The sequence below is a fragment of the Pristiophorus japonicus genome, chromosome 21 (genome assembly GCF_044704955.1).
Source record: "Pristiophorus japonicus isolate sPriJap1 chromosome 21, sPriJap1.hap1, whole genome shotgun sequence".
In the NCBI taxonomy this organism is placed as follows: domain Eukaryota; kingdom Metazoa; phylum Chordata; class Chondrichthyes; family Pristiophoridae; genus Pristiophorus; species Pristiophorus japonicus.
In genome coordinates, this window is record NC_091997.1 from 86,362,064 (window position 1) to 86,390,040 (window position 27,977).

Genomic DNA, 27,977 nt, shown 5'->3' on the forward strand with positions numbered 1-27,977 from the left:
ACATATCAATATGAAAAATCATGTAATAATAATTGAATGTATAACAGGTTTTCTTTCATTAATATTTTCAAATTAACACTTGAGCAGAGATGTGGATGCACTGGCAATATTGATATTGCTAGCATTTTCAAAATTACCATAAGCATTTTACAGATTCTCACACTTAAGTATTTATAAATATTTGCTGGTTGTCCACCAGAAAATATGCAGGGTATAAAATAATTTAAAGTGCTGTGATTTATGAACATGGTGAGCAAACAGTGGTTTCAGAGTGTACTTTGCTGTGATGTTTTCGACAAGAATGCATGGTCCCTAGTTACTTTGGTCTCCACCCTTCACGGAAGCGCATTATTTTGATGATGTGGAAGTTGTTCATCCCAAACGTGTTCTGCATGATGTCCCTGTCCAGATCGAAAAGCAAGTGGCCATCAATCTGCTGTGACTGGAAAGTCTCTATGTACTTTCCCATGTTGAGTAAATTCAAACAGTCGCAGACCTCATCCACACTCAGATGCTGCAAGTCGTCTGGTACCTCGCTCATAGAGGCGATGTGTTTTGCTTTGTATCTTTGTATATCGCCTGGTGTGTATGATCCCTTGAACAATGTTGTGATGCCCATTTTTTGTTTGGGTGCTGGAACAGGCCGAGAGAAGTCCATTTCTGGGTTTGGTTTTGCGGGTACCTGTGGCTTATTTCCCCCACGGCTTTGAGTTGGATTGTCTTTCAGCACTGGTGGTGGGATTTGCCGAGGAGGTATTGCCAGATACTTGTTTTCTGGCTTCTTTGTGTTCAGAGTGATATATATTGGCTCGATTTCAGCATATTCTCCTGTATACTGAGTCATCTCATTGTCCAGCAAAGTAATGTCTGCAAAATGGAATGTTACCGGTCATTTAAAACTGTAGTAAATCAAATCAAAATGCAAGCAGTACTTTGTATTTCAAACATTTATTTCAATACTAGAAAAACAAAGGATTTATTAAGCTACAATGCATGGTAAATCATGTTGGCCCAGAATTTGTGGTTGGAGGCTTCCCACGGTCGGATGCCTCCGACCAAATTTTTTTTTAACGAAAGTCCCTGGTGGTCTAAGAGGAACGAACTCTTGCGCTTCGAGGCCTAGATACGCAGCCCAGCGCAGGGGCCCATGCATCCCGGGAGCATAAGCGCATCCTGGGATCACATGGGCCTGGACCACCAACAAACATGGCGTATTCTCATTGATAGTAATGGCGAGTTCCGTTTGTACGAGCTCCCATAGCTATCAATGAGAATACCCCCAAAACACAGAAACACAACACAATAAATTAAAAAACACCTCACAAATTAATTGAAATTGAATTTAAATGTTTTAGAAAAGAAAATATTTTTTTGAATTTTTTAATATGTTTTAATAGGAGTAAAAACAAACTTACCTTAATGGACAGGAATTTAATATAAAAATTATTGATAACATTTTATTTTTCTATCTTTTAAAACTCTTACGCTGGTAAATGCACACCTTATGCCTGCTTTTACCAGGCGTAAGAGTTTGAAGGATATTCGCTGGGCAAGAATTGGGCAAATAGCCCAAATCTCCGCCCGCGAAGGCCCTTGTCCCGGACACGCGTTGGATCTGTCAATTTTGACAGTTTGCAAATGCCGGATTTTGGCGCATGCGCTTCGTGCTCCGAGGAACCGTCACTTGCGAGGCCTCTTCGGGCGCGAGCGTACATCGTACACACCTGGAGAGGCCGCAATGATCTCATTTCCTGCTAATGGAAAAAAAAGACTGTGACATTTTACCAAAATTACTTCATCGTTTACACTAGCTAAGTACTATCGGACACTCACACCTCCAGCTCAGACACTCGGACCAAGCTCCGTCAAGCCCATGTGGTGGCTGGTGTGCAACGGCCACCACATGTTAAAAAAAATCCACGCACAGGCATCTTCCACCCTTCAGGATGTAGTTCGGGACCTGGAATATTAGGTCCTTCATTGAAACACCTGTGAACTCATCCCTTCATGGCGTGGAAGCAAGTCATCCTGGTTTCGAGGGACCGCCTATGATGATGATGACTATCGGACAGCAACTTGGAGTCTCTCCCCCACACTGCTGAATGAAGTCCCTCACAGGTCACATTGGCGACCTCAGTAATGCACCACCCCAGTGAGATTGCTAATACCAGGGGTGAGTATCACTGGATCACACTCTTTTTGCATCTGTTATTGAGTATTTTGAGAATGGCATTAACAAAGCTCTTCGAGCAAGATGCCAACCTATGCTTTTGGCTTCTGATGTGCAGGGACGTCAAAATGCCTTAAAAAGGGGGAGGTGCACCCTCATGAAACCAAACTATGAGCGACTAGAATAAAATGATTTCAAATTCTTTTGTTTTAAAATTTTTTTCGACATTTCGGTGTCAGCATTGAACAGTCCCATGTCAGTAGAGCATGAGTGAGATACAGTAAAGATTTCCTCTACGCTACTGTAACGCTATGCCTTGAATCTCACATTAGAAAAAAGCCCCCCAACACAACAACAGTGTGAATTTTTCACCCTCTATTTCTACACCAGCTGTCCCTCAGGCTTCTCTGAGCGAAATGAACACAGTGGTTTCCACAGGGACGACAGGATCAGTGAATTTGTCACGTACCGCCTTGTCATTTTAAGAGGAAAGATACTGCATAATTTGCTCAATTTCCTTCCCAAGTTAAATCAATTAAAACTCCAAAATAACAATTTACTGTGGATCCTTATATGTCCTTGACGCATTGTTTTGACATAATGGGGGTAATCTTAACCCCCCAAGAATGGGTGGAGGGGCGGGTGTCAGTCAGGTTAGCTGTTGGGTGGGAAAACTGCAGAAAAAATGTCAGCAGGATGTTCAGGAAACCCGGGACTTGAGTACATAAATAATAATAATAACTTGTATTTATATAGCGCCTTTAACATAGTGAAAAGTCCCAAGGTGCTTCACAACAGTGTTACAGACAAACAGATAAATTTGACACTGAGCCACAGAAGAAATTAAGGCAGATGACCTAGAGCTTGTTTAAAGAGGTAGATTTTATGGAGCGTCTTAAAGGAGGAAAGAGAGGTAGAGAGGCGGAGAGGTTTAGAGAGGGAGTTCCAGAGCTTAGAGACCGGGCAGTTGAAGGCACGGCCACCGATGGTTGAGCAGTTATAATGAGGGATGTTCAAGAGGGCAGAATTTGAGGAGCGCAGACATCTTGTGGGGTTGTGAGGCTGAAAAAGATTACAGAGATAGGAAGGGGGCAAGGCCATGGAGTGATTTGTAAACAAAGATGAGAATTTTGAGATCGAGGCGTTGTTTAACTGGGAGCCAAGGTAGGTCAGAAAGCACAGGGGTGATGGGTGATCTTGACTTGGTGCGGGTTAGTACACGGGCTGCTGAGTTTTGGATGACTTCAAGTTTACGTAGTGTGGAATGTGGGAGGCCGGCCAGGCGTGAGTTGGAGTAGTCAAGACTAGAGGCAACAAAGGCATGGATGATGGTTTCAGCAGCAGAAGAGCTGAGGCAGGAGGCGGAGCCAGGCAATGTTACGGAGGTGGAAAAAGACGGTTTTATTTATACCGCGGATATATGGCTGGAAACTCATTTCAGGGTCAAATATGACACCTAGGTTGTGAACAGTCATGTTCACCCTCAGATTAATGCTAGGGAGAGGGATGATATCAGTGATTAGGGAATGCAGTTTGTGTCGAGGCTGACACCCTCAGTGCAGTACTGAGGGAATGCTACACTGTCAGAGGTGCTGTCTTTTGGATGAGACATTAAACCGAGGCCCCGTCTGCTCAGTCAGGTGGATGTGAAAGATCTTTGTTAGACTGGTGACTGTTTCTAATGCATTAATGTGCCCGAACCTTCACACAATACGAAGCTTTACCAGTGATCTAATCAAAACTTGTAGCCAAATGTTCTTGAGATACATCTCAGGATCTGATGAATGAGCCATGTTGATAATGTTGACTGAATACTTTCAATGAATTTTTAATAATGGCACCAAATCCGTTTCCAACTTTGTGTAATGTTCCAGTATGCATAACTTTGTGTTTATCTACATTAAAATGTTATTTTTCCCTTGGTCCTTCTAGATCTGCTGTGCTCATCATCTAGCTAGGCAACTTGTTGTCATCAGCACATTTCCAAGATAACATGAAATACCGCCCCCCCCCCCACCCTCCTCCCCCCACCATGTGACTTCTGAACACTGTGCAAAGCAGATCAGACCCAGTGGAACTCCAGCCTGAGCTTTGACCTTTCTATTACCACCTTTACATGTTGCTTAGTTATCAGCCCACTGAGCAAAACGTGCCTTTAGTTCAATGTGGCCGACTTTCATCTCCCCTCGATGAGCGGGAATGTGATGCTGGTGCGATGAAAAGAACAGCACAGCACTCATCGCCCGTGAACTGTTGAACATATCAAAGGAGCCAGACAGATTTCTGAACTACAGGGGAGTTATGGGGAGCTGGCGGGAAAGTGGAGTAGAGGCCAAGATTCGATCAGCCATGATCTTATTGAATGGCGGAGCAGGCTCGAGTGGCCAAGCAGCTGACTCCTGCTCCTATTCCTTTTGTTCTAACCTGCGGTCCTGAAAGGGACTGCTGCAGATCGCTTCAACAAAGTTGAAGAAAATGATTCAAACTGAAATTGGTCCCCGCCAGATGTGCGACGCTCCGTTGCTCCCCCTCGCCACCGTTAGCTAACCTGGACCAGCTAGGATCTGTGCTGGAGTCACTGAAATTCCCACTCCTTCTGATTGGTGAGTTATTCTAATTATATGATTGGACGCAAATGAGGGCCGGACACGAAAATGGTTTAAGCCTTTGACCACTTGCAACGCTCGCTCCGCACAGCTCCCACCCGACGGAAGCAGTCCCATGAAAATCGACCACTGCGAATCTTAAACTCAAAAGCCTTCTCTAGAAACAGATTGTCTGTGATAAAGATGTGACTGCACTACAGAGGGTACAGAGGAGATTTACCAGGATGTTGCACTAGAGAGGGTACAGAGGAGATTTACCAGGATGTTGCACTAGAGAGGGTACAGAGGAGATTTACCAGGATGTTGCACCAGAGAGGATACAGAGGAGATTTACCAGGATGTTGCACTAGAGAAAGTACAGAGGAGATTTACCAGGATGTTGCACGAGAGAAAGTACAGAGGAGATTTATCAAGATGTTGCACTAGAGAAAGTACAAAGGAGATTTACCAGGATGTTGCACCAGAGAGGGTACAGAGGAGATTTACCAGCATGTTGCACTGGAGAGGGTACAGAGGAGATTTACCAGGATGTTGCACTAGTGAGGGTACAGAGGAGATTTACCAGGATGTTGCACTACAGAGGATACAGAGGAGATTTACCAGGATGTTGCACTAGTGAGGGTACAGAGGAGATTTACCAGGATGTTGCACTACAGAGGATACAGAGGAGATTTACCAGGATGTTGCACTAGTGAGGGTACAGAGGAGATTTACCAGGATGTTGCACTACAGAGGATACAGAGGAGATTTACCAGGATGTTGCACTAGAGAAAGTACAGAGGAGATTTACCAGGATGTTGCACTGGAGAGGGTGCAGAGGAGATTTACCAGGATATTGCTTAGACTGGAGAATTTTGCTATGAGGAAAGATTGGATAGGCTGGGGTTGTTTTCTTTGGAACAGAGGAGGCTGAGGGGGAGACCTTATTGAGGTGTATAAAATTATGAGAGGCCTAGATAGGGCGAACCTATTTTCCTTAGCAGAGTGGTCAACAACCAGGGGGCATAGATTTAAAATAATTGGGAGGAGGTTTAGAGGGGATTTGAGGGGATATTTCTGCACCCAGAGGATGGTGGGGGTCTGGAACTCGCTGCCTGAAAGGGTGGTAGAGGCAGAAACCCTCATAGCATTTAAAAAGTACTTGGATGTGCACTTGGAGTGCCGTAACCTACAGGGCTACAGACCGAGATTAGGATTAGGAAAGTGGGATTAGGCTGGATAGCTTTGTCGGATGCCGCGGACACGATGGACCGAAATGACTCGTTCTGTGCTGTAAATTTCTATGATTCTATTATCTGCTAATTATGATGGTGCTGTTTGTGGGAGCTTGCTGTGCGCAAATTGGCTGCCAAGTTTCCTACATTACAACAGTGACTACACTTCAAAAGTACGTCACTGGCTGTAAAGTGTTTTTTGACGTCCTGAGGTCATTAAAGGTGCTGTAAAAATGCAAGTCTTTTTCTTCTCAAAATCCAAGTATTCACTCAGTTGTCCTTGACAACCAATATTATTTACCACCTCAAAGGCCTTCATTGTATTTTGATTCATCACCATGACTCACACCCCAAACCCGAGAATATTTTCAGCCACGTACCTGTGCAAATGAAATGATCCAAGTGGCCAAGTTCATTGACTGTCTTGTCATAGTTATTGCAGAACGTATTCCATTCGGTCTCATCTTTACTGTCCAATCCTTCTGCTACAACCAACTTAATTTCCTTCATGTACATTGGGATCACAGTAGGATACCGAATCAATAGATTTCCTGAAAATATATAAAATAATTACAATGAGGGATTAACCTGTTTTCTACAAACAGCCATCAATATATGATACTCACCCTGAAATCAAATAGGAATCAAAAGAAACTTCTTTACCCAGAGAGTGGCGAGAATATGGAACTTGCTGCCACAGGGAATGGTTGAGGGGAATAGTATCGATGCATTTAAGGGAAAGCTAGATAAGCATATGAGGGAGAAGGGAATAAGAACATAAGAACGTAAGAAATAGGAGCAGGAGTAGGCCATTAAGCCCCTCGAGCCTTCTCCGCCATTTAATACGATCATGGCTGATTGGATCATGGACTCAGCTCCATTTCTCCGCCCGCTCCCCATAACCCTTGACTCCATCTCCATCTTAAATTTGTTCAACGACCATGCTTTCACAGCTTTCTGGGGCAGAGAGTTCCACAGATTTACAACCCTCTGAGAGAAGAAATTCCTCCTCATCTTAGTTCTAAATAATAAGAGGCGTATGCTAATAGATTTAGATAAGGAAAGACAGGAGGAGGCTGGAATGGAGCTTAAACGCCGGCATGGACTGGTTGGGCCGAATGGCCGGTTTCTGTGCTAATTATTCGATGTAAAAGTTCTGTTAACTGAGAAAAATCCTTGTAGATCCTTGCCCTGCAGCAACTAGCCAATGATACATCAACAGCACCTCCCTTCCCTATGACCCCGAGCACTGAGAAAGGTAATATTTTAGGACCACCATCACCTCCAGGTCACCTACCTTCCTAACTTGACTGCATCGCCTTTCCTTCAATGTCGCTGGGTCAATTGGCTGATATTTACTATCTAATACTGTGGTAGGAGCATTATTAACACAAGGATTGGCGCATGCCAAGGAGAAGGCCTACTATCGCCACTCGGGGCAATTGGGGAGGATGGGCAATAAACGTGACCAGAGCGAGGTGAAAGTTGGCGGTGAGGTCTCCAGCACCCCGCAGCAATCCGCGGGTCCGGGTGTGGAACGCCCCCGGCGCGAGTTTGAGTTCCTGCCCGATCCGTACGCCCCGCAGTGCGCCCGCAATCTCAGTGGCGGTGATGAAGGTAAAGTTCTCCAAAAGGTAAGTGCGAGTGTCTGTTCTTTTAACATTTTTGGCGATTTGTGTTGTGGTGGCGTGGGCAATGTTTTGGGAATGTTTAGGTGTGATTTTTTTTTAAACCCCCGCCCCACCCCTCCCCCAGCCTGGCCTCTCTCGGAGCGCACCCGGCCCAGCACTTTAGTTCGCGAGTTTCCCATCCTTGCTCCAAGAGAGATGTACAACGCCTCCCTTCATGCTGTGCCCCCTGACGCAGAGCCCAGACTGGACTGTCGTATGAGGAGAGATTGGGTCAACTAGGCCTGTATTCACTAAAACTTAGAAGAATGAAACGTATAAAATTCTGACGGGGTTGGACAGACTGGATGTGGGGAGGATGTTTCCCCTGGGCTGGGAAGTCTAGAACAAGGGGTCACAGTCTCAGGATATGGGGTAGGAAATTTAGGATCGAGATGAGGAGAAACTTTTTCACTCAGAGAGTGGTGAACCTGTGGAATTTTCTACCACAGAAGGCTGTGGAGGCCAAGTCACTGAATATATTTAAGGAGATAGATAGATTTCTAGAAACAAAGCATCAAGGGTATGGGGAAAAAGCAGGAATATGGTGTTGAGATAGAGGATCAGCCATGATCATATTGAATGGCGGTGCAGATTCGAAGGGCCGAATGGCCTACTACTGCTCCTATTTTCTCTGTTTCTATGCCCAAACTCAAATACCAAGACGCAAACTATTCCCGGTCGGTAACTTTCCTATCCCGCCTCCGTTTTCACCCCAGAACAGAAAATCCTAAAATACAGCCCCTAGAATTCCCCCGCCATCTAAGGATTAAAATCTAACAACACAAAGCAGCATACTTGTATTATAATAATCGTATCAAAAAAGGACACATGATAAATCATGTAAATGCTTCAAAAATAAAAGATGATACTTGCCACTGTCATTTATAGTATGCCCCAGTAGAAATTCTTGCTCGTATGTCTGCTTGACAATTAACTGTCTTAATTCCTGATACTTTGATCTGGGACTGTTGATTTCTCTAAATGTCAGGTCATCAGCAGATGTGATCGTGACAGGCAACTTGAAATGTAGCAACACATCCTTCATTGTAAAGGGGCCTGTTGTAAGAATAACAGATGGGACGAGAGAAGGTTATTTGGCTCAGCATTTGTCTTCAATGGCACCTGCAATTCTGGTCTCTGTGGACTTTTCTTATTCTACTCTATCTTCTGAAGGAGGCACCATCCTTGAATCAAAGGTTTTATAAATAGGGGTATAGAGCACACAGGTGTAATGCTAAATCTACACAGATCATTTGTTTAGGTTGTAACTTAAATAGGGCCGATTTTGGTCTCAACATTGCCCGTTTTTTGGGCAGGAATAAGAACATAAGAAATAGGAGCAGGAGTAGGCCATTTGGCCCCTCGAGCCTGATCCGCCATTCAATAAGATCATGGCTGATCCGATCATGGACTCAGCTCCACTTCCCTGCTCGCTCCCATAACCCTTTACTCCCTTATCGCTCAAAAATCCGACGATCTCCACCTTAAATATACTCAATGACCCAGCCTCCACAGCTCTCTGGGGCAGAGAATTCCACAGATTTCCTTCCTTAAATACGGAGACCAATATTATGTATGCAATAAAGGTTCAAACTGAGTATTGTTTAACTAAGCAGGGTACAATCTTGCTTTGCTTTATTTTGGCCCAAAGTGCCTGACTCACAAAATGGCTGGCCTTTTATACCAGAGCAGCACCATATGCATGCTGCCCAGTGGCCTCCAACAATGACGCCATTTGGTGGCTACAAACAGCATGTACATACATGGCAACCAAAATCACAGTGCAGCAGTTACTGCCTCATTCCTGGCACTGAAAGCAATCGGCTAACATTCCCCTCCATCACCAGCACGTTGTGGCTGCGGTGTGTCCTATCTGCGGGATGCACGGCAGCAACTCATCAAGCTTAGGTCAACAGCACCTCCCCTCCCCGTGACTTCAATCGCTGAGAAGGACACGAGTCGCAAGATCATGGCACCTCCAAGTCACACGTCACCTTGACTTAGATACATATTGCAGCTGGGTCAATATCCTGACATTCCCTCCCGAACACCATTGTGGGAGCACAAGGAGTTGAAGGAGAAGGAGCCCAAGGAGAAGGCGCACAGCCACATTCTCACAATAGAGGCCTTACCAGTGTCGCCCACATCCTGAGAAATGAACACCTTGTTTCGGTTGTATTGGTTTGTGGGAGAATTGTTGGCCACAGGGAGAAACTCTCGTCTTTAAAATTCCCATTGCATTGCTCGATGCGCATGTGAACCTCATTAATATCTCATTAAAGGATGAAATTAGCTCTCATTGAATTAGATTGTATGACAGTAGCACATTCAATGTTTCATGTGTTAACGATTGAAGCTTATAAAGAAAAACAGTACCTGTTTTATGCTTGTGATTTACTACACTGAACATCATTGACTCTAAGTTTACTGGAATCGACAGGATTGATCCATTTTTGCATTCCGCGATGGCTCTCCTTTGTGAGTATAAGGAATGAATCCGAAGGATCTGCAAGGACAAAGATACAGAATGAATTGGTGCACTGAACTGTACAGATACTCACTAGAATAGAATCATAGAAATTTACAGCACGGAAGGAGGCCATTTCGGCCCATCGTGTCCATGCCGGCCGACCAAGAGCTACCCAGCCTAATCCCACTTTCCAGCTCTTGGTCCATAGCCATGGAGGTTACAGGAATTCAAGTGCAAATCCAAGTAGTTTTTAAATGTGGTGAGGGTTTCTGCCTCTACCACCCTTTCAGGCAATGAGTTCCAGACCCCCACCACCCTCTGCTAGCTAGCTAGAAGCAGTATAAAAAGAGAGGGCTTTGTGCAGACCTGCATGTGTGCAGCAGCAGCTCAGAGTGCAAAGGTAAGAGTTTGGTAAGTGGGAGAACTTTAAGGGTTAATCCCTTTTAAACCATTTCAAGGTTGATGTAAATTACTAGTGACAATTTCTAGTAGCTTCTAAAGGTAAAATAAGATTACAAGTTTAAATAAAACTGAAATATTAAACAGATAGGATTCTTGCAGGTTTAAGCAGAGACAAACAAGCAAGCTAGCTTAGTTAATTGGCTAGCTAGTAAAAACTGGTTCCCTAAACAGGCCAGTGGTGAGTCAGCTAGAAACAGTATAAAAAGAGGGGGCTTTGTGCAGACCTGCACGTGTGCAGCAGCAGGTCAGAGTGCAAAGGTAAGAGTTTGGTAAGTGGGAGAGTTCGGGCAAGTGGGAGCGGGAGGTGTTGCTTTGTCTTGTTTTCCCCACCAGTGCTGACTCCCCGACCTGGGAGGAAAAGAAAACGTAGTGTGACGTCACAGCCAAGAGGGTAAGTGATTGGCTGGTTGATTGGTGAGTAGTTTTTCTTTTTTCCTTATCTTGTCAGTAAGAAACCTTTGGCATTGTTGCCAAATTAGGTTATTTTAAGGGTTAAGTCATGGCAGGAGAGCGCAGACCCGTGTCATGCTCCTCCTGTGCCATGTGGGAAATCAGGGACGCTTCCAGTGTCCCTGACGACTATGTGTGCAGGAAGTGTATCCAGCTGCAGCTCCTGTTAGACCGCATGATGGCACTGGAGCTGCGGATGGATTCATTCTGGAGCATGCGTGATGCTGAGGATGTCGTGGATAGCACGTTCAGTGAGTTGGTCACGCCGCAGGTAAAAGTTACACAGACAGATAAGGGATGGGTGACCACCAGGCAGAGCAGGAGTAGGAAGGTAGTGCAGGAGTCCCCTGCGGTCATCTCCCTCCAAAACAGATATACCGCTTTGGATATTGTTGGGGGAGATGGCTCACCAGGGGAAAGCAGCAGCAGCCAAGTTCATGGCACTGTGGGTGGCTCTGCTGCACAGGAGGGCAGAAAAAAGAGTGGGAGAGCGATAGTGGTAGGGGATTCTGTTGTAAGGTGAATAGATAGGTGATTCTGCGATCGCAACCGAGACTCCAGGATAGTATGTTGCCTCTCTGGTGCAAGGGTCAAGGATGTCTTGGAGCGGCTGCAGGACATTCTGCAGGGGGAGAGTGAACAGCCAGTTGTTGTGGTGCATATAGGTACCAATGATATAGGTAAAAAACGGGATGAGGTCCTACAAGCTGAATTTAGGGAACTAGGAGTTAAATTAAAAAGTAGGACCTCAAAGGTAGTGATCTCAGGATTGCTACCAGTGCCACGCGCTAGTCAGAGTAGGAATCACAGGATAGCTCAGATGAATACGTGGCTTGAGGAGTGGTGCAAGAGGGAGGGATTCAAATTCCTGGGACATTGGAACCGGTTCTGGGAGAGGTGGGACCAGTACAAACCGGACGGTCTGCACCTGGGCAGGACCGGAACTAATGTCCTAGGGGGAGTGTTTGCTAGTGCTGTTGGGGAGGGGTTAAACTAATATGGCAGGGGGATGGGAACCTATGCAGGGAGACAGATGGAAATAAAATGGGGGCAGAATCAAAAGATAGAAAGGAGAATAGTAAAAGTGGAGGGCAGAGAAACCCAAGGCAAAAATCAAAAAGGGCTACATTACAGCAAAATTCTAAAGGGACAAAGAGTGTTAAAAAGACAAGCCTGAAGGCTCTGTGCCGCAATGCGAGGAGTATTCGTATTAAGGTGGATGAATTAACTGCGCAGGTATGATATAATTGAGATTACGGAGACATGGCTCCAGGGTGACCAAGGCTGGAAACTCAACATCTAGGGGTATTCAACATTCAGGAAGGATAGACAGAAAGGAAAAGGAGGTGGGGTAGCGTTGCTGGTTAAACAGGAAATTAACGCAATAGTAAGGAAGGATATTAGCTTGGATGATGTGGCATCTGTATGAGTAGAGCTGCGGAATACCAAAGGGCAGAAAACGCTAGTGGGAGTTGTGTACAGACCACCAAACAGTAGTAGTGAGGTTGGAGACAGCATCAAACAAGAAATTAGGGATGTGTGCAATAAAGGTACAGCAGTTATCATGGGCGACTTTAATCTACATATAGATTGGGCTAAACAAACTGGCAGCAATGCGGTGGAGGAGGATTTCCTGGAGTGTATTAGGGATGGCTTTCTAGACCAATATGTCGAGGAACCAACTAGAGAGCAGGCCATCCTCGACTGCGTGTTGTGTAATGAGAAGGGACTAATTAGCAATCTTGTTGTGCGAGGCCCCCTGGGGAAGAGTGACCATAATATGGTAGAATTCTTTATTAAGATGGAGAGAGACAGTGTTAATTCAGAGACTAGGGTCCTGAACTTAAGGAAAGGTAACTTCGATGGTATGAGAAGTGAATTGGCTAGGATAGACTGGCAAATGATACTTAAAGGGTTGTGATAGAGAATTCAAACAGGCTGCAAAGTTGAGAAAAACAGACCCCATGCCAACGTGAGAATGAGCACATTGCATTAAGTCATCAATCAAATTGACATTTCAGGACTTTTGGCAGCGAGCCAATTAGGGGTTAACAACATATCAATTGAGCCAATAAGGTCAAAGGAGGCGAGTTCATTTCTGTAAATTGATCCAGGATAAGAACAGCCATTTTTTCCATGTGTTCTCAGAAGGACAAAGGGTTGGCAATCAACCAGAGCTTGTTGCAGCTGCTGGAATAAAATTACTTTAAATCTACAACCGGAGTTCGCATCTCATTGAAAATTTAAGAGATCTAACAGGTTGACAGTGGATAGACAATGGCAGACATTTATAGATTACATGGATGAACTTCAACAATTGTACATCCCTGTCTGGAGTAAAAATAAAATGGGGAAGTTAGCTCAACCGTGGCTAACAAGAGAAATTAGGAATAGTGTTAAATCCAAGGAAGAGGCATATAAATTAGCCAGAAAAAGCAGCAAACCTGAGGACTGGGAGAAATTTAGAATCCAGCAGATGAGGACAAAGGGTCTAATTCAGAGGGGTAAAATAGAGTATGAGAGGAAACTTGCAGGAACATAAAAACTGACTGCAAAAGCTTCTATAAATATGTGAAGAGAAAACGATTAGTGAAGACCAACATAGGTCCCTTGCAGTCGGATTCAGGTGAATTTATAATGGGGGACAAAGAAATGGCAGACCAATTAACCTTCTGGAAATACTATGGGTTCGAGGGTCTAGCGAAAAGGAGGAACTGAAGGAAATCCTTATTAGTCAGTAAATTGTGTTTGGGAAATTGATGGGATTGAAGGCTGATAATTCCCTAGGGCCTGATAGGCTGCATCCCAGAGTACTTAAGGAAGTGGCCCTAGAAATAGTGGATGCATTGGTGATCATTTTACAACATTCTATTGACTCTGGATCAGTTCCTTTGGACTGGAGGGTAGCTAATGTAACACCACTTTTTAAAAAAGGAGGGAGAAAGAAAACAGGGAATTATAGACTGATTAGCCTGACATCAGTGGTGGGGAAAATGTTGGCATCAATTATTAAAGATGAAATAGCAGCGCATTTGGAAAGCAGTGACAGGATTGGTCCAAGTCAGCATGGATTTATGAAAGGGAAATCATGTTTGACAAATCTTCTAGAATTTTTTGAGGATGTAACTAGTAGAATGGACAAGGGAGAACCAGTGGATGTGGTGTATTTGGACTTTCAAAAGGCTTTTGACAAGGTCCCACATAAGAGATTAGTGTGCAAAATTAAGGCACATGGTATTGGGGGTAATGTATTGACGTGGATAGAGAACTGGTTGGCAGACAGGAAGCAGAGAGTCGGAATAAACGATCCTTTTCAGAATGGCAGGCAGTGACCAGTGGGGTGCCACAGGGTTCAGTGCTGGGACCCCAGCTATTTACAATATACATCAATGATTTAGATGAAGGAATTGAATGTAATATCTCCAAGTTTGCAGATGACACTAAGCTGGGTGGCGGTGTGAGCTGTGAGAAGGATGCTAAGAGGCTGCAGGGTGACTTAGACAGGTAAGGTGAGTGGGCAAATGCAGTATAATGTGGATAAATGTGAGGTTATCCACTTTGGTGGCAAAAACAGGAAGACAGAATATTATCTGAATGGTGACAGATTAGGAAAAGGGGAGGTGCAACAGGACCTGGGTGTCATGGTACATCAGTCATTGAAGTTTGGCATGCAGGTATAGCAGGCGATGAAGGCGGCAAATGGCATGTTGGCCTTCATAGCTAGAAGATTTGAGTATAGGAGCAAGGAGGTCTTACTCCAGTTGTACAAAGCCTTGTTGAGGTCACACCTGGCATATTGTGTTCAGTTTTGGTCTCCTAATCTGAGGAATGACGTTCTTGCTATTGAGGGAGTGCAGCGAAGGTTCACCAGATTGATTCCCGGGATGGCAGGACTGACTTATGAGGAGAGACTGGATCGACTGGGCTTGTATCCACTGGAGTTTAGAAGAATGAGAGGGAATCTCATAGAAACATATAAAATTCTGATGGGATTGGACATGTTAGAGGCAGGAAGAATGTTCCCGTTGCTTGGGAGTTCCAGAACCAGTCTAAGGATAAGGGGTAAGCCATTTAGGACTGATATGAGGAGAAACTTCTTCAATCAGAGAGTAGTTAACCTGTGGAATTCTCTACCACAGAAAGTTGTTGAGGCCAGTTCGTTAGATATATTCAAGAGGAAATTAGATATGGCCCTTACGGCCAAGGGGATCAAGGAGTATGGAGAGAAAGCAGGAAAGGGGTACTGAGGTTGAATGATCAGCCATGATCTTATTGAATGGCGGTGCAGGCTCAAGGAGCCGAATGGCCTAATTTCTATGTTTCTGGGTGAAACCATTTCTCCAAGTCCCCTCAAAACTTCCTACCAATTATTTTAAATCTATGCCCCCTGGTTGTTGACCCCTCTGCTCGGGGAAATAGGTCCTTCCTATCCACTCTATCCAGACCCCTCATAATTTTACACACCTCAGCCTCCTCTGTTCCAAAGAAAACAAACCCCAGCCTATCCAATCTTTCCTCATAGTGAAATTTTAAAAATTTCTTTCCTTGTCAGTCGTACACACATTTAGGGGCAGAAATTCCTGTTTGCCAGGAAAGTTGCCGGTGCTGGAGTTAACGCCCACTTGAAAATGGCCGCCACGCTAACGGGGCTAAATTTGGCGAGGGGGGGGGCTGGAGATTGCGTTAGTGGAGGCATCCGATCCGAATTTCCTGTCCAGATGCGGCATTCGAGCTTCTCAGCATGTGGAAGCAAGACTGTGGAGCAAGGAATTGTGGGCAATGAAGAGGTCTGAGAATTAAAGGGGCCACGCACACAGAACTAATTAAAATGCAGCAAAGCAATACTGTTTTCAGCCCTGTCTGCCTTTCAAGAAAACATGTAACATTAAAAAAGATGTGCCAAATGTGAATATTGAGCTCTTAATCTCAAAAAAAATGGTAAAAGTGCTTCAGCACAAACACGAATGTCCCGCGAATGTCCTTCTCCTGGGGATGTGTTGGATCTGTTAAAATACAGATCGGAAAAGCCGGTACTTGGCGCATGAGAGCGCCATTTGCGAGGCCGCTTCTGGCACGCACGCACACTGTACGCACCCAGAGAGGCTGCAATCTTCGGAGCATTACGTAACTTAGAATTTTATTTTAACGAACTGAGTGGTACTTTTTGGACAAATGAATTCAATTTAGGCGGTGTGCAGATACTGATTGTTCAAGCTCTGTGCACAACATCATCGATTGGCAGGATGGGAGAGTGTGGCCATTTTGAGAATGTGGATAGTATATCATTATAAAATTGCGGTAGCAACAAACTGAAACCCAAGTACTGTCTTGGAAAGCTGTCATTATTCTATTTTGAATCTGGGCCAGTGCAGTGGCACTGGGAGACAGCCAACACTATGAGGACAGAAACAAAATACATGCAGATGCTGGAAATACGAAAATAGAAATCGAAAAATATGAAACCACCTAGCAGCTCAGGCAGCAGCCGTGCAAAACAGTCAGCATTGGGCTTGAAATGTTGTCTGCTCTTTTCACCCCAAATACCGTGGCAGGTGTCCGTTCTCTCAAGAGGAGAGCATCGCTACTACAAGAAAAGTAGCTGAGTCAAACTACTTGCGCTTACGTTGGGTATTGGTCAATTCACTGTCTATGGGGCAGACATTGTTCTGCAGTGCCTGCGTGATCTCATTCATTCATAGGTGGTCCCTCGTATCAAGGATGACTTGCTTCCACACCAAGAAGGGATGAGTTCACAGGTGTTTCAATGAAGGACCTAATATTCCAGGTCCCGAACTACATCTTGAAGGGTGGAAGATGCCTGTGCGTGGATATTTTTAATGTATGGTGGCCGTTGTACACCAGCCACCACACGGGCTTGACCGAGCGAGGTCTTGGTCCAGTGGCAAGGGTTAACCAAGACGACTGGAGACCAGCTCTGCTGCACGGTCCTAGTGTGCACACATATCGCAGTGTGGGCTGGCCTCCTTGAGATTGCGTGATCTTGCTCGAAGGTCAGCTGGGCATGCACTGGGAAGAAAGCTAATGGTGTTCAATGCCTCCGTTAACCTTTGTTCCCAAGTGAAAGGTTCTTTTCTTTGAAGTGTGAAAGGTATTGTAATGTATTTGCTTCATGGGTTCCTTGCTTAAGAATTCATAGCCGCACGTTGCTATTAAGAACTAGTTGGTTTATTAGCAAAGGTTTAGCAATCACACTACACATTACCAGTTCATCCACCATCATGCCTCATCGTGGATCCCTCGAACCCAACTGGCTGGGATTTTATTGAGTCTTGTGAACATCACGTGACTGGCTAAGCCACTCACAACTCAACAGCTCTACAAACCTGTGAGCATACTCTCTCAGTTGCATACATTATCAACTACAGAGTGTAGAAGGGACCGAGTGTAATGTAGCCAGGTTTGCTGATGATACAAAGATGGGTGGGAGAGCAAATTGTGAGGAGGACACAAGAAATCTGCAAAGGGATATAGACAGGCTGAGTGAGTGGGCAAAAATTTGGCAGATGGAGTATATTGTGGGAAACTGTGAGGTTTTCCACTTTGGCAGAAAAAATAGAAAAGCAAATTATAATTTAAATGGAGAAAAATTGCAAAATGCTGCAGTACAGAGGGACCTGGGGGTCCTTGTGCATGAAACACAAAAAGTTTGTATGCAGGTCAGCAAGTAATCAGGAAGGCAAATGGAATGTTGGCCTTTATTGCAAGGGGGATAGAGTATAAAAGCAGAGAAATCCTGCTACAACTGTACAGGGTATTGGTGAGGCCACACCTGGAGTACTGCATACAGTTTTAGTCCCCATATTTAAGGAAGGATATACTTGCATTGGAGGCTGTTCAGAGAAGGTTCACTGGATTGATTCCGGAGATGAGGGGTTTGACTTCTGAAGATAGGTTGAGTAAGTTGGGCCGATACACATTGGAGTTCAGGTGATCTTATCGAAACATGTAAGATAATGAGGGGTCGCAACAAGGTGGATGCAGAAAGGATATTTCCACTCATAGGGGAAACTAGAACTAGGGGACATAGTCTCGGAATAAGGGGCCACCCATTTAAAACTGAGATGAGGAGGAATTTCTTCAGAGGGTTGTAAATCAAGGAATTCTCTGCCCCAGAGAGCTGTGGCGGTTGGGTCATTGAATATATTTAAGGTGGAGATACAGATTTTTGAGTGATAAAGGAGTCAAGGGTTATGGGGAGTGGGCAGGGAAGTGGAACTGAGTCCATGATCAGATCAGCCATGATCTTATTGAATGGCGGAGCAGGCTCGAGGGGCCGTATGGCCTACTCCTGTTCCTATTTCTTATGTTCTGAGTTGTGCTTCACAATTGCTGTCCGGTGTCAAGAAGACTATTAAGCTGCCTAAAGCCTCAGTTAAATGCAAGTGCCCTGCTTCTAACTCCTCCCTTAGACCCACAAGCAGGACTGGCCAGGTAAAAAAAAAAAGACTTGGGAAAAGGGGAGGTGCAACGAGACCTGGGTGCCCTGGTACATCAGTCATTGAAGGTTGGCATGCAGGTACAGCAGGCGGTTAAGAAAGCAAATGGCATGTTGGCCTTCATAGCGAGGGGATTTGAGTACAGGGGCAGGGAGGTGTTACTACAGTTGTACAGGGTCTTGGTGAGGCCACACCTGGAGTATTGTGTACAGTTTTGGTCTCCTAACTTGAGGAAGGACATTCTTGCTATTGAGGGAGTGCAGCGAAGGTTCACCAGACTGATTCCCGGGATGGTGGAACTGACCTATCAAGAAAGACTGGATCAACTGGGCTTGTATTCACTGGAGTTGAGAAGAATGAGAGGGGATCTCAGAGAAACGTTTAAAATTCTGATGGGTTTAGACAGGTTAGATGCAGGGAGAATGTTCCCAATGTTGGGGAAGTCCAGAACCAGGGGTCACAGTCGAAGGATAAGGGGTAAGCCATTTAGGACCGAGATGAGAAACTTCTTCACCCAGAGAGTGGTGAACCTGTGGAATTCTCTACCACAGAAAGTTGTTGAGGACAATTCACTAAATATATTCAAAAAAGGAGTTAGATGTAGTCCTTACTACTAGGAAGATCAAGGAGTATGGCGAGAAAGCAGGAATGGGGTACTGAAGTTGCATTTTCAGCCATGAACTCATTGAATGGCAGTGTAGGCTCGAAGGGCCGAATGGCCTACTCCTGCACCTATGTTTCTATACAGCGCCATTCACACCGCCAACAGTGCCGACAGTGCTGCACTCCCTCAGTACTGCACTGCAGTGTCAACTTATGTGCTCAAGTCTCTGGAGTGGGACTTGAACCCACAACCTTCTGACGCAGAGGCGAGTGTGCTGCCCACTGAGCTATGGCAGATAAAAATCAGTAGACCAAATCGATTCCTCCTGCTCTTACCTCACCTAACTCCTGATCTCAACTCCATTTCATCCCGCCATCCTTGTCCCGTCCCTAACCTATCTGTGACTCTCTGATGCCCTCTGCTATTTGAACAGTTTTCTTGCCTTAAGCATCTTCACTGAACGTGGCCATCAACTGGTTCACATCCACCTCCAGCCCTCCTCTGCCTGGCTGAACATCTTCTCACATTGAACAACTTTTCCTTTAGGTCTACTCACCTCCTCTAGATAAAAGGTATCACTATGGGTGCAATATATTCCTTGCAACATCACTAAAGCACACACACTCAAGATGGCTCCAACCTGGAACTTTTATTGTATAAACCGCAGTGGTTGCATTACCACAGTCGTCCACTAGGTGGAGCAATAGTCCACTTGGTGGTGTAGTAGTCCACTAGGTGGCACTATATTATCATGGGAACACTCATGGGTCCTAGCTGTGCCTGTCTATATGTAAGATATGTCAAACATTCTTTGTTCCAGTCCCATTCAGGTTCCATGGCTGATCTTTTTCCACTACACAGATGCCTACATTGGGGATGCTTTCTGCTCTCACTGATCTTCAGTTTTAATTTAAATTTCTACCCTGCCCTTTACATGGTCCATTTCTGACTCTTGCCTTCCCTTCCTGGGCTTCTCCCTCTCTCTCTCTGGGGTTAGGCTGTCCACTGACTCCCACAATATCTGCATTATACTCCATTCCCTTCTCCCAGTTACTCTGCGTCGCATCTGCTCGGATGACACCAAGTTCTGCACCATTAGAACATAAGAAATAGGAGCAGGAGTCGGCCATTCGGCCCCTCGAGCCTGCTCCGCCATTCAATAAGATCATGGCTGATCCGATCATGGACTCAGCTCCACTTCCCTGCCCGCTCCCCATAACCCTTGACTCCCTTATCATTCAAAAATCTGTCTATCTCCACCTTAAATATATTCAATGACCCAGCCTCCACAGCTCTCTGGGGTAGAGAATTTCAAATATTCACGACCCTCCCTTTACCTCAGTCGATAATTCCCCACACCAGAGTTGATCACGGATCCTTGAGCAAGTCTGACCCATTTTCCGTGATTCTGTCCTCACCCTTATCCCCGCCGCTACTCAGCTCTAAGAATCAGAATAGGTTCCCTCTTTGTCCTCACCTTTGACCCCACCAGCCTTCGAATTCTTGGGAGCTTGGGTTATAAATGTCTGAAGATTGTGGGACAGACTTGCGGAGTTCTCAGGGTCCAAGGATAGAATGAAAGTACTTATAGGAGATAAAAGTTACAGGGCTATGGAGAAAGAGCGGGGGAGTGGGACTAACTGGACCGCTCTTCGAAAGTTCCGGCGCAGACTGGACGGGCCGAATAGCCTCCTCCTGTGTCACACTGTTTTATGATTGTATACTTCAATCAATCACCTTGTGACATTTCCACCACTGCGAATGCAACCCCACCACCTCAAAAGGGACCATTCCTTCCATCACTCTCCAACACCCCGACCGCATGCCGTCCTTTCCCTGGCCCCTTCCCCTGCAAGCTCAGGGGGTGCAACATCTGTCCATTCACCCCCCCGACACTACAATCCAGGGCCTCAAACATTCCTTGTGTTTGAGGCAGCTTCATTCTGTGATTCTGACCAGCTAGCACACTGCATTCACTGCTCTACACCAGGGAGACCAAACTCGGGTGAGATGATCGCTTTGCTGAACATACGTGTGACCCTGAGCCCCCAGCACTTACTACTTCAATTCTCCACCCCGCTCCCACTCTGGCCTCTCAGTCTTTCGTGATTCACATGTGTTGCACCCTATTTCTGGGGGAGAAATTGGCCTACATTGCACCCTATTTCTGGGGGAGAAATTGGCCTACATTGCACCCTATTTCTGGGAGAAATTGGCCTGAATGGCACCCCATTTCTGGGCCACTAAATCAATATTTGGGCAATGAATTCTGCTTCCGATCTGACTGTCTCCTCAGTCGTGCGCCGGCTGCTATATTGAAAGCCAACGCCCTTCTCGTCTCCAGGGTGCCTGACTGAAACAGACGTTGGTCCCTTGAATATGCTGATCAGGGTCAGAACACCCTGCTCCCAAATTAAGCAGCTGCTGGGTGGAGCACATGCTGTGCAAACTCCGCTCAGCGTTTCCAGGTCAACTGAGGCCCCACCGACAGTTTCCATAGCGACCGTGGGAGGTCTTTGAGTCATACTGTTTTCATTGACCTTAATGTGGAGCCAGGAGGAACATAAGAACATAACAAGAAATAGGAGCAGGAGTTGGCCATTTGGCCCCTCGAGCCCGCTCCGCCATTTAATAAGATCATGGCTGATCTGATCATGGACTCAGCTCCACTTCCCCGCCCGCTCCCCATAACCCTTGACTCCCTAATCGCTCAAAAATCTGCCTTAAATATATTCAATGACCCAGCCTCCACAGCTCTCTGGGGCAGAGAATTCCACAGATTTACGACCCTCTGAGAGAAGAAATTTCTCCTCATCTCAGTTTTAAATGGACGGCTCCTTATTCTGAGACTATGGCCCTAGTTTTAGTTTCCCCTATGAATGGAAATATCTTCTTTGCATCCACCTTGTCGAGCCCCTTCATTATCTTATGTTTTGATAATAGGAGCAGGAGTTAAGGCCATTGCTGCTCCACAGATTACTTTTCAAAACCTGTTTCTATTGCTCAGCAAAAAAGTTTAGTTTAATAACTTACTACATGTTGCTTCAGGTTAATCTATTTGTGCTGTAACTTATTCTTGGAACAGGTTCTGACTAACCATGACGTAGTGTGTGAACGATGAGTTGAAGGCAAGAATAAGATTTTGCTACATCGCAAATACTTCCGCCCTTTAGAGATGATTCATTGACTGATTGCTGGAATAACCTTACCCCAGTCAGTATTCACATACAATCAAGTTTATCTTGTTTCTGAATACTGACTGGGGTCAACCTAACTCTTCCCGCCTCTCCTTCAATAGAACCTCCCCTGCTACCATGGCAACACGGTCGCAATCTCATACTCCCCATTGTATAAACATTCCTGAACTATTCTCAACTTTACTTCCTCCTGGCATCTAACAGGCAGCGATTAATTCAGCAGTTTCATCAGGATTTTTAGTCACTTATGCCTAAATGCCTTTTAAAAAAAAAAAAAAGTTTTTCACAAAACGTCTGCACACCTGGTGTGGTGCATCAACGGAAACGCTGGTTTTCTCATCTCAGTCTTAAATGACCGACCCCTTATCCTGAGACTGTGTCCCCTGGTTCCAGACTCTCCAGCCCGGGGGGAAACAACCTCTCAGTATCTACCCTGTCAATCCCCCTCAGAATCTTGTATATTTCAATGAGATTACCTCTCATTCTTCTAAACTCCAGAGAGTATCGGCCCATTCTACACAATCTCTCATCCACACTGCGAGAGAAAATCATTTTTAAAACCATCACTGTAAATTCTGAATAAACTAAACAATATTAGACTTTATTAGTTTGAAAATGTTTTCCAGTGTCACTTATGGAATTATTTACGGGATATCACTGTGAGCCATAATTCCTGTGGCGCACCTGCAAGCTCTCTTGGTTGATGAGTTGGTATGTTATAAAGCATATCAGGTCTTGCACAATCAAAAATTTGCTTCTCCCCAATATGAAGAACAATTTGTATTTATATAGCGCCTTTAATATAGTAAAACATCCCAAGGCTCTTCACAGGAGTGTTGTAAGACAAAAATTTGACACCGAGCCACATAAGCCACATTACGGCAGATGACCAAAAGCTCGGTCAAAGAGGTAGGTTTTAAGAAGCGTCTTAAAGGAGGAAAGAGAGGTAGAGAGGCGGAGAGGTTTAGGGAGGGAGTTCCAGAGCTTGGGGCCCAGGCAGCTGAAGGCATAGCCACCGATGGTGGAGTGATTATAATCAGGGATGCTCAAGAGGGCAGAATTCGAGGAGCACAGACATCTCTGGGGGTTGTGAGGCTGAAGGAGATTACAAATAGGGAGGGGTGAGGCCATGGAGGGATTTGTAAACAAGGATGAGAATTTTGATATCTAAAGCTTTCAGTCATGAATATGATCAGTAGTATCTCATTAGCCATAAAACTTTGCCGGGGTATATGGTACTGGCCTCGGCTGCATCATTTCGGCAAAGGGCAGAAAAACCATGCTGTTATCCGTGACCTTGGTGTAGCCTACTGAAGGGCACAGATGGCTGAAGGCAGAAGCAGGGTGCCTTCTCTGCGGTGGTATTTCGCCTGGTCCAAGGGGGAACCTTACTCAATGTAGACAGAGGGACAAAGTGCATTTTCACTGAATAAAAGGTAGATTCTCTGCTGAACTTATGCCGGCTCCCCCGTGTAATGTGAGCAGGCGGGGGCAGAAAATCAGATGGGTTCCACCCTGCCCACTCCGTACAGGCTCCTGCCTCCCATGGGATTTTCCTCCAGGACTGACAGATGACACAGTACATGCACCCTAATATGGGCAGGGATATTGAAAAGACATGTAAATGATAGCAGTACGCCCTTTGACCCATAGCAATACTGGGTGCGAGGAAGGCTAGGGCATTCCTGGTGTCCACATTTATAAGCATCACTTTGCTGAGCGCAATCACAGGATTACATCGGATATACGGCACACAAACAGGCCATTCGGCCCAATCAGTCCATGCCTGCCGTTTATGCTCCACTTAAGCCTCCTCCCGTCTTTCCTCATCTAACTATCAGCATAACCCTCTATTCCCTTCTCCCTCACATACTTGTCTAACTTCCCCTTAAATGCAACTAAATTATTTGCTTCAACCACACCCTGTGGCAGCGAGATCCACATTCTCACCACTCTCTGGGTAAAGAATTTTCTTCTGAATTCCCGATTGGATTTCTTGGTGACTATCTTATATTGATGGCCTCTAGTTATGCTCTTCCCCACAAGTGGAAACATTCTCTCTGTATCTACTCTATCAAAACCTTTCATCATTTTAAAGACCTCTATTAGATCACCCCTCAGCCGCCTTTTTTCAAGACAAGAGACCCAGCCTGTTCATCCTTTCCTGATATGTATACCCTCGCATTTCTGGTATCACCCTTGTCAATCTTCTCTGAACCTTCTCCAGTGCCTCTATATCCGTTTTATAATATGGCGACCAGAACTGTACACAGTACTCCAAGTGTGGTCCAATTAAGGTTCGATACAGGTTTAGCATAACTTCCATACTTTTCAATTCTATTCCTCTAGAAATAAACCCTATGCTTGGTTTGCTTTTGTTATGGCCTTGCTAACCCGTGTCGCAACTTTTAATGATTTGTGTATTTGTACTCCGAGATCCCTTTGTTCCTCTACCCCACCCAGACTTGCACCCTCCCAGTAATAAGTGACCTCCCTATTCTTCCCACCAAAATATAATGCCTCACATTTATGTGTTGAACTTCATTTGCTAATTATATGCCCATTCTGCAAGTTTATTAATGTCCTTCTGTAACTTTTTGCAGTCTTCCTCAGTATTGACTATTGGTGACAATTTGGTGTCATCAGCAAATTTAGAAATTGTATTTTTGATTCCAAAGTCAAAATCGTTAATATAAATTGTGAACAACAGTGGTCCCAGCACTGATCCTTGTGGAACACCACTACCCACCTCCTGCCCCTGTGAATAGCTACCCTTTACCCCTACTCTCTGTCTTGAAGCCAGCTAACTATCCATTCTGCTACTTGTCCCCTGACTCTGCATTCTCTGACCTTGTTCATCAGTCTATTATGGGGTACACTATCAAAGGCCTTTTGAAAATCTAGATAGATTACATCTACTGCATTACCATTGTCTACTGTCTCTGTTACCTCTTCAAAAATTTCTATGAGGTTGGTCAAGCAAGATTTTCCCTTTTTGAATTTTATATTTTTGTCCTCTGTTCTATTTTCTCCTTTAGTAGGGATTCCATTATTTTTCCTACCACCGATGTTAAGCTGACTGGGCTATAATTCCCTGGACATGTTCTAACCCCCTTAAACATAGATATTATGTTAGCTATCTGCCAGTCCTCTGGCGCTACACAAAGGCACAGTCACAAAACCAAAAATTTTTTGTCCCAAAGCGCTCTGCAGCTGAAGAAGTAGTTTTGACGTGTAGTCACTGTTGACCTGTCGGTAAATACAGCAGCCAATTTGCGCACAGCAAGCTCCCACAAACACCAATGTGATGATGATCAGATAATTTGGGCCGGATTTTGCTCTCAGCAGCAAATGAACTGCACCAGCCATTCATTACGCTTGCTCTTGCATATAGACTTTCTGTGGGATTTTGCACTAGAACTTAGTCATTTAGAGAGCCAAAGCACAGAGCCCTATAATTGTTAATGTCCGCAAATCAATGTCACTGGCCCAGAAAGTGAACAATTAAAAGTGCAAAATCTCACTCCTTCAGATAATGAATTGTTGGGGATTTAAAAAAGATCAAATTTATAGAAACATAGAAATTTACAGCGCAGAAGGAGACCATTTCAGCCCACCATGTCTGTGCCGGCCGATAAAGAGCTGCACGGCCCTTGGTCAGCAGCCCTGAAGATTACATACAAACCCATGAACAATGACGGAAAGGTAAAGAGCACCTGGCCCAACCAATCTGCCTCACACAACTGCAATACCCCTTATACTGAAACATTCTACACTCCACCCCAACCGGAGCCATGTGATCTCCTGGGAGAGGCAAAAACCAGATAAAAACCCAGGCCAATTTAGAGAGAAAAAAATCTGGGAAAATTCCTCTCCGACCCATCCAGGCGATCGAAACTAGGTCAGATCAATCACCTGGGCTGTATTCTATTCCCTGCAGCACTTACCATTATACCTGCTCCGTCCAACAAAAGGTCATCCAGTCTAATCCCAATTACCAGCTCTAGGTCCGTAACCCTGCAGGTTGCTGCACTTTAAGTGCCCATCCAACCATCTCTTAAAAGTGGTGAGGGTTTCTGCATCCACCACTCTTCCAGACAGTGAGTTCCATTTATTTTTTCTTACTTATTCTCTCTCTCTCTCTCTCTCTCTCTCTCTCTCAATCCAATCTTTCTTTCCCTCTCTTTAGTTCTCTTCCTGTACCTGATTTCACTCTAACTCACCCCACTTCCTTCTCAGTCCTTCTCCTATTTATTTCTCAATCCTTTAGTCCCGTCGGTTAAGGAGATGCACTGCTTGTCCCATGGTTTACCGAGGTCCCAGATGTCCCGGTGCCCTCGTCGTGCCATTATCAGCTCTCACATCCAGCAACTTTGTGGCCAAAACTTTTTCGAGCTGCAGGGCGCAGGAACAAGTCTAGCTCACAGGCTGGGGCAGGCACCCTCCCTCCCACCCAGGAGAGCTCCCCAATGGAGGCAAGAATCCTGTTGTAAATATTAAAGCCAGCCTGTATTGAAAGTATAGAATAATACTGCCCTACTTTATATTGGCAACTAGTTGGAATAGAGGATGTTATGACTGGATAATTCCAGCTATGAGGAATGATTGGACAGGCTGGGTTTGTTTTCTTTTGAACAGAGGAGGCTGAGGGGAGATTTAATTGAGGTGTATAAAATGATGAGGGGCCTGGATAGAGTGGATAGGAAGGGCTGATTTCCCTTAGCAGAGGGGTCAACAACAGGGGGCATAGATTTAAAGTAATTGGTAGGAGGTTTAGAGGGGATTTGAGGGGAAATGTCTTCACCCAGAGGGTGGTGGTGGTCTGGAACTCACTGCCTGAAAGGGTGGTAGAGGCAGAAACCCTCACCACATTTAAAAAGTACTTGGATGTGAACTTGAAGTGCCGTAACCTACAGGGCTACGGACCGAGAGCTGGAAAGTGGGATTAGACTGGATGGCACGGACGGGAGTTAGATGTGGCCCTTATGGCTAAAGGGATCAAGGGGTATGGAAAGAAATCAGGAAAGGGGTACTGAGGGAATGATCAGCCGTGATCTTATTGAATGGTGGTGCAGGCTCGAAGGGCCGAATGGCCTCCTTCGGTGCTGTAAATTTCTAGACCAACAGTCACAAAATAGTTCTGAGGAAGGGTCACATCCCTGAAAGCTTAACGCTGTTTCTCTCCACAGATGCTGCCTGACCTGCTGGGATTTGCAGTATGTTGTGTTTTGATATACAAACTTACATGCGAATGTTACTGTATCATACGTGTCATCAAAGTGCCAAGAGCCGAGTTGTTAGCAACATAAAAATGCCAGTCACCATATACAGAGATTCCGCGTCAGTAGAACGTGTGACTTTAACGTGCAGTCGACAGAAATTCCGCATTTAATCCTACACCGCATGAACTTTAGGGGCATTTGCTCCCTGTGTGCCTGGAATCCCGCAGACAATCGCGAGTGTTTTGCCCAGGGAGCTCCAGCAGTGACTGAAGGAACCGGGACAGAGAGGTGCTTACTGTGCTGGCGCTGATGGTATCCACTTCTTGCCGGCCCAGGAACCCCTCGGTGACTTTCACCACTTTGGGAAACGCCGTTCGGAACTTTCGCAGGAACTCATTCAGGCTGTAGTCCCTTGCCGTCCACTGGATTGCGCTGGACTGCATTGCTCACTTCAG

At 45.3% G+C, this 27,977-nt stretch overlaps 1 protein-coding gene across 1 annotated transcript; it reads right to left on the reverse strand.

Moving 5' to 3' along the window:
- Positions 1–173: 173 nt before the first annotated feature.
- LOC139233745 (uncharacterized) lies at positions 174–27,977 on the reverse strand. The gene is made up of 5 exons (XM_070864219.1): positions 27,819–27,977; positions 10,037–10,166; positions 8,534–8,716; positions 6,371–6,541; positions 174–867 (listed from the first exon to the last, which is right to left on the reverse strand). Exons 1-5 carry the CDS (start codon positions 27,963–27,965, stop codon positions 317–319), a joined length of 1,182 nt encoding a protein of 393 aa, XP_070720320.1. The 5' UTR covers positions 27,966–27,977; the 3' UTR covers positions 174–316.

Bases quoted from the DNA above. Each gene is read 5' to 3' on its own strand.
- LOC139233745 (XM_070864219.1), bottom strand. From the start codon at position 27,965: ATGCAGTCCAGCGCAATCCAGTGGACGGCAAGGGACTACAGCCTGAAT. The intron at 8,717-10,036 runs GTACTGTTTTTC...TTCTTACAACAG, and splicing joins AAATCACAAGCATAAAACAG to GCCCCTTTACAATGAAGGAT. The intron at 868-6,370 runs GTACGTGGCTGA...TCCATTTTGCAG, and splicing joins GGATCATTTCATTTGCACAG to ACATTACTTTGCTGGACAAT.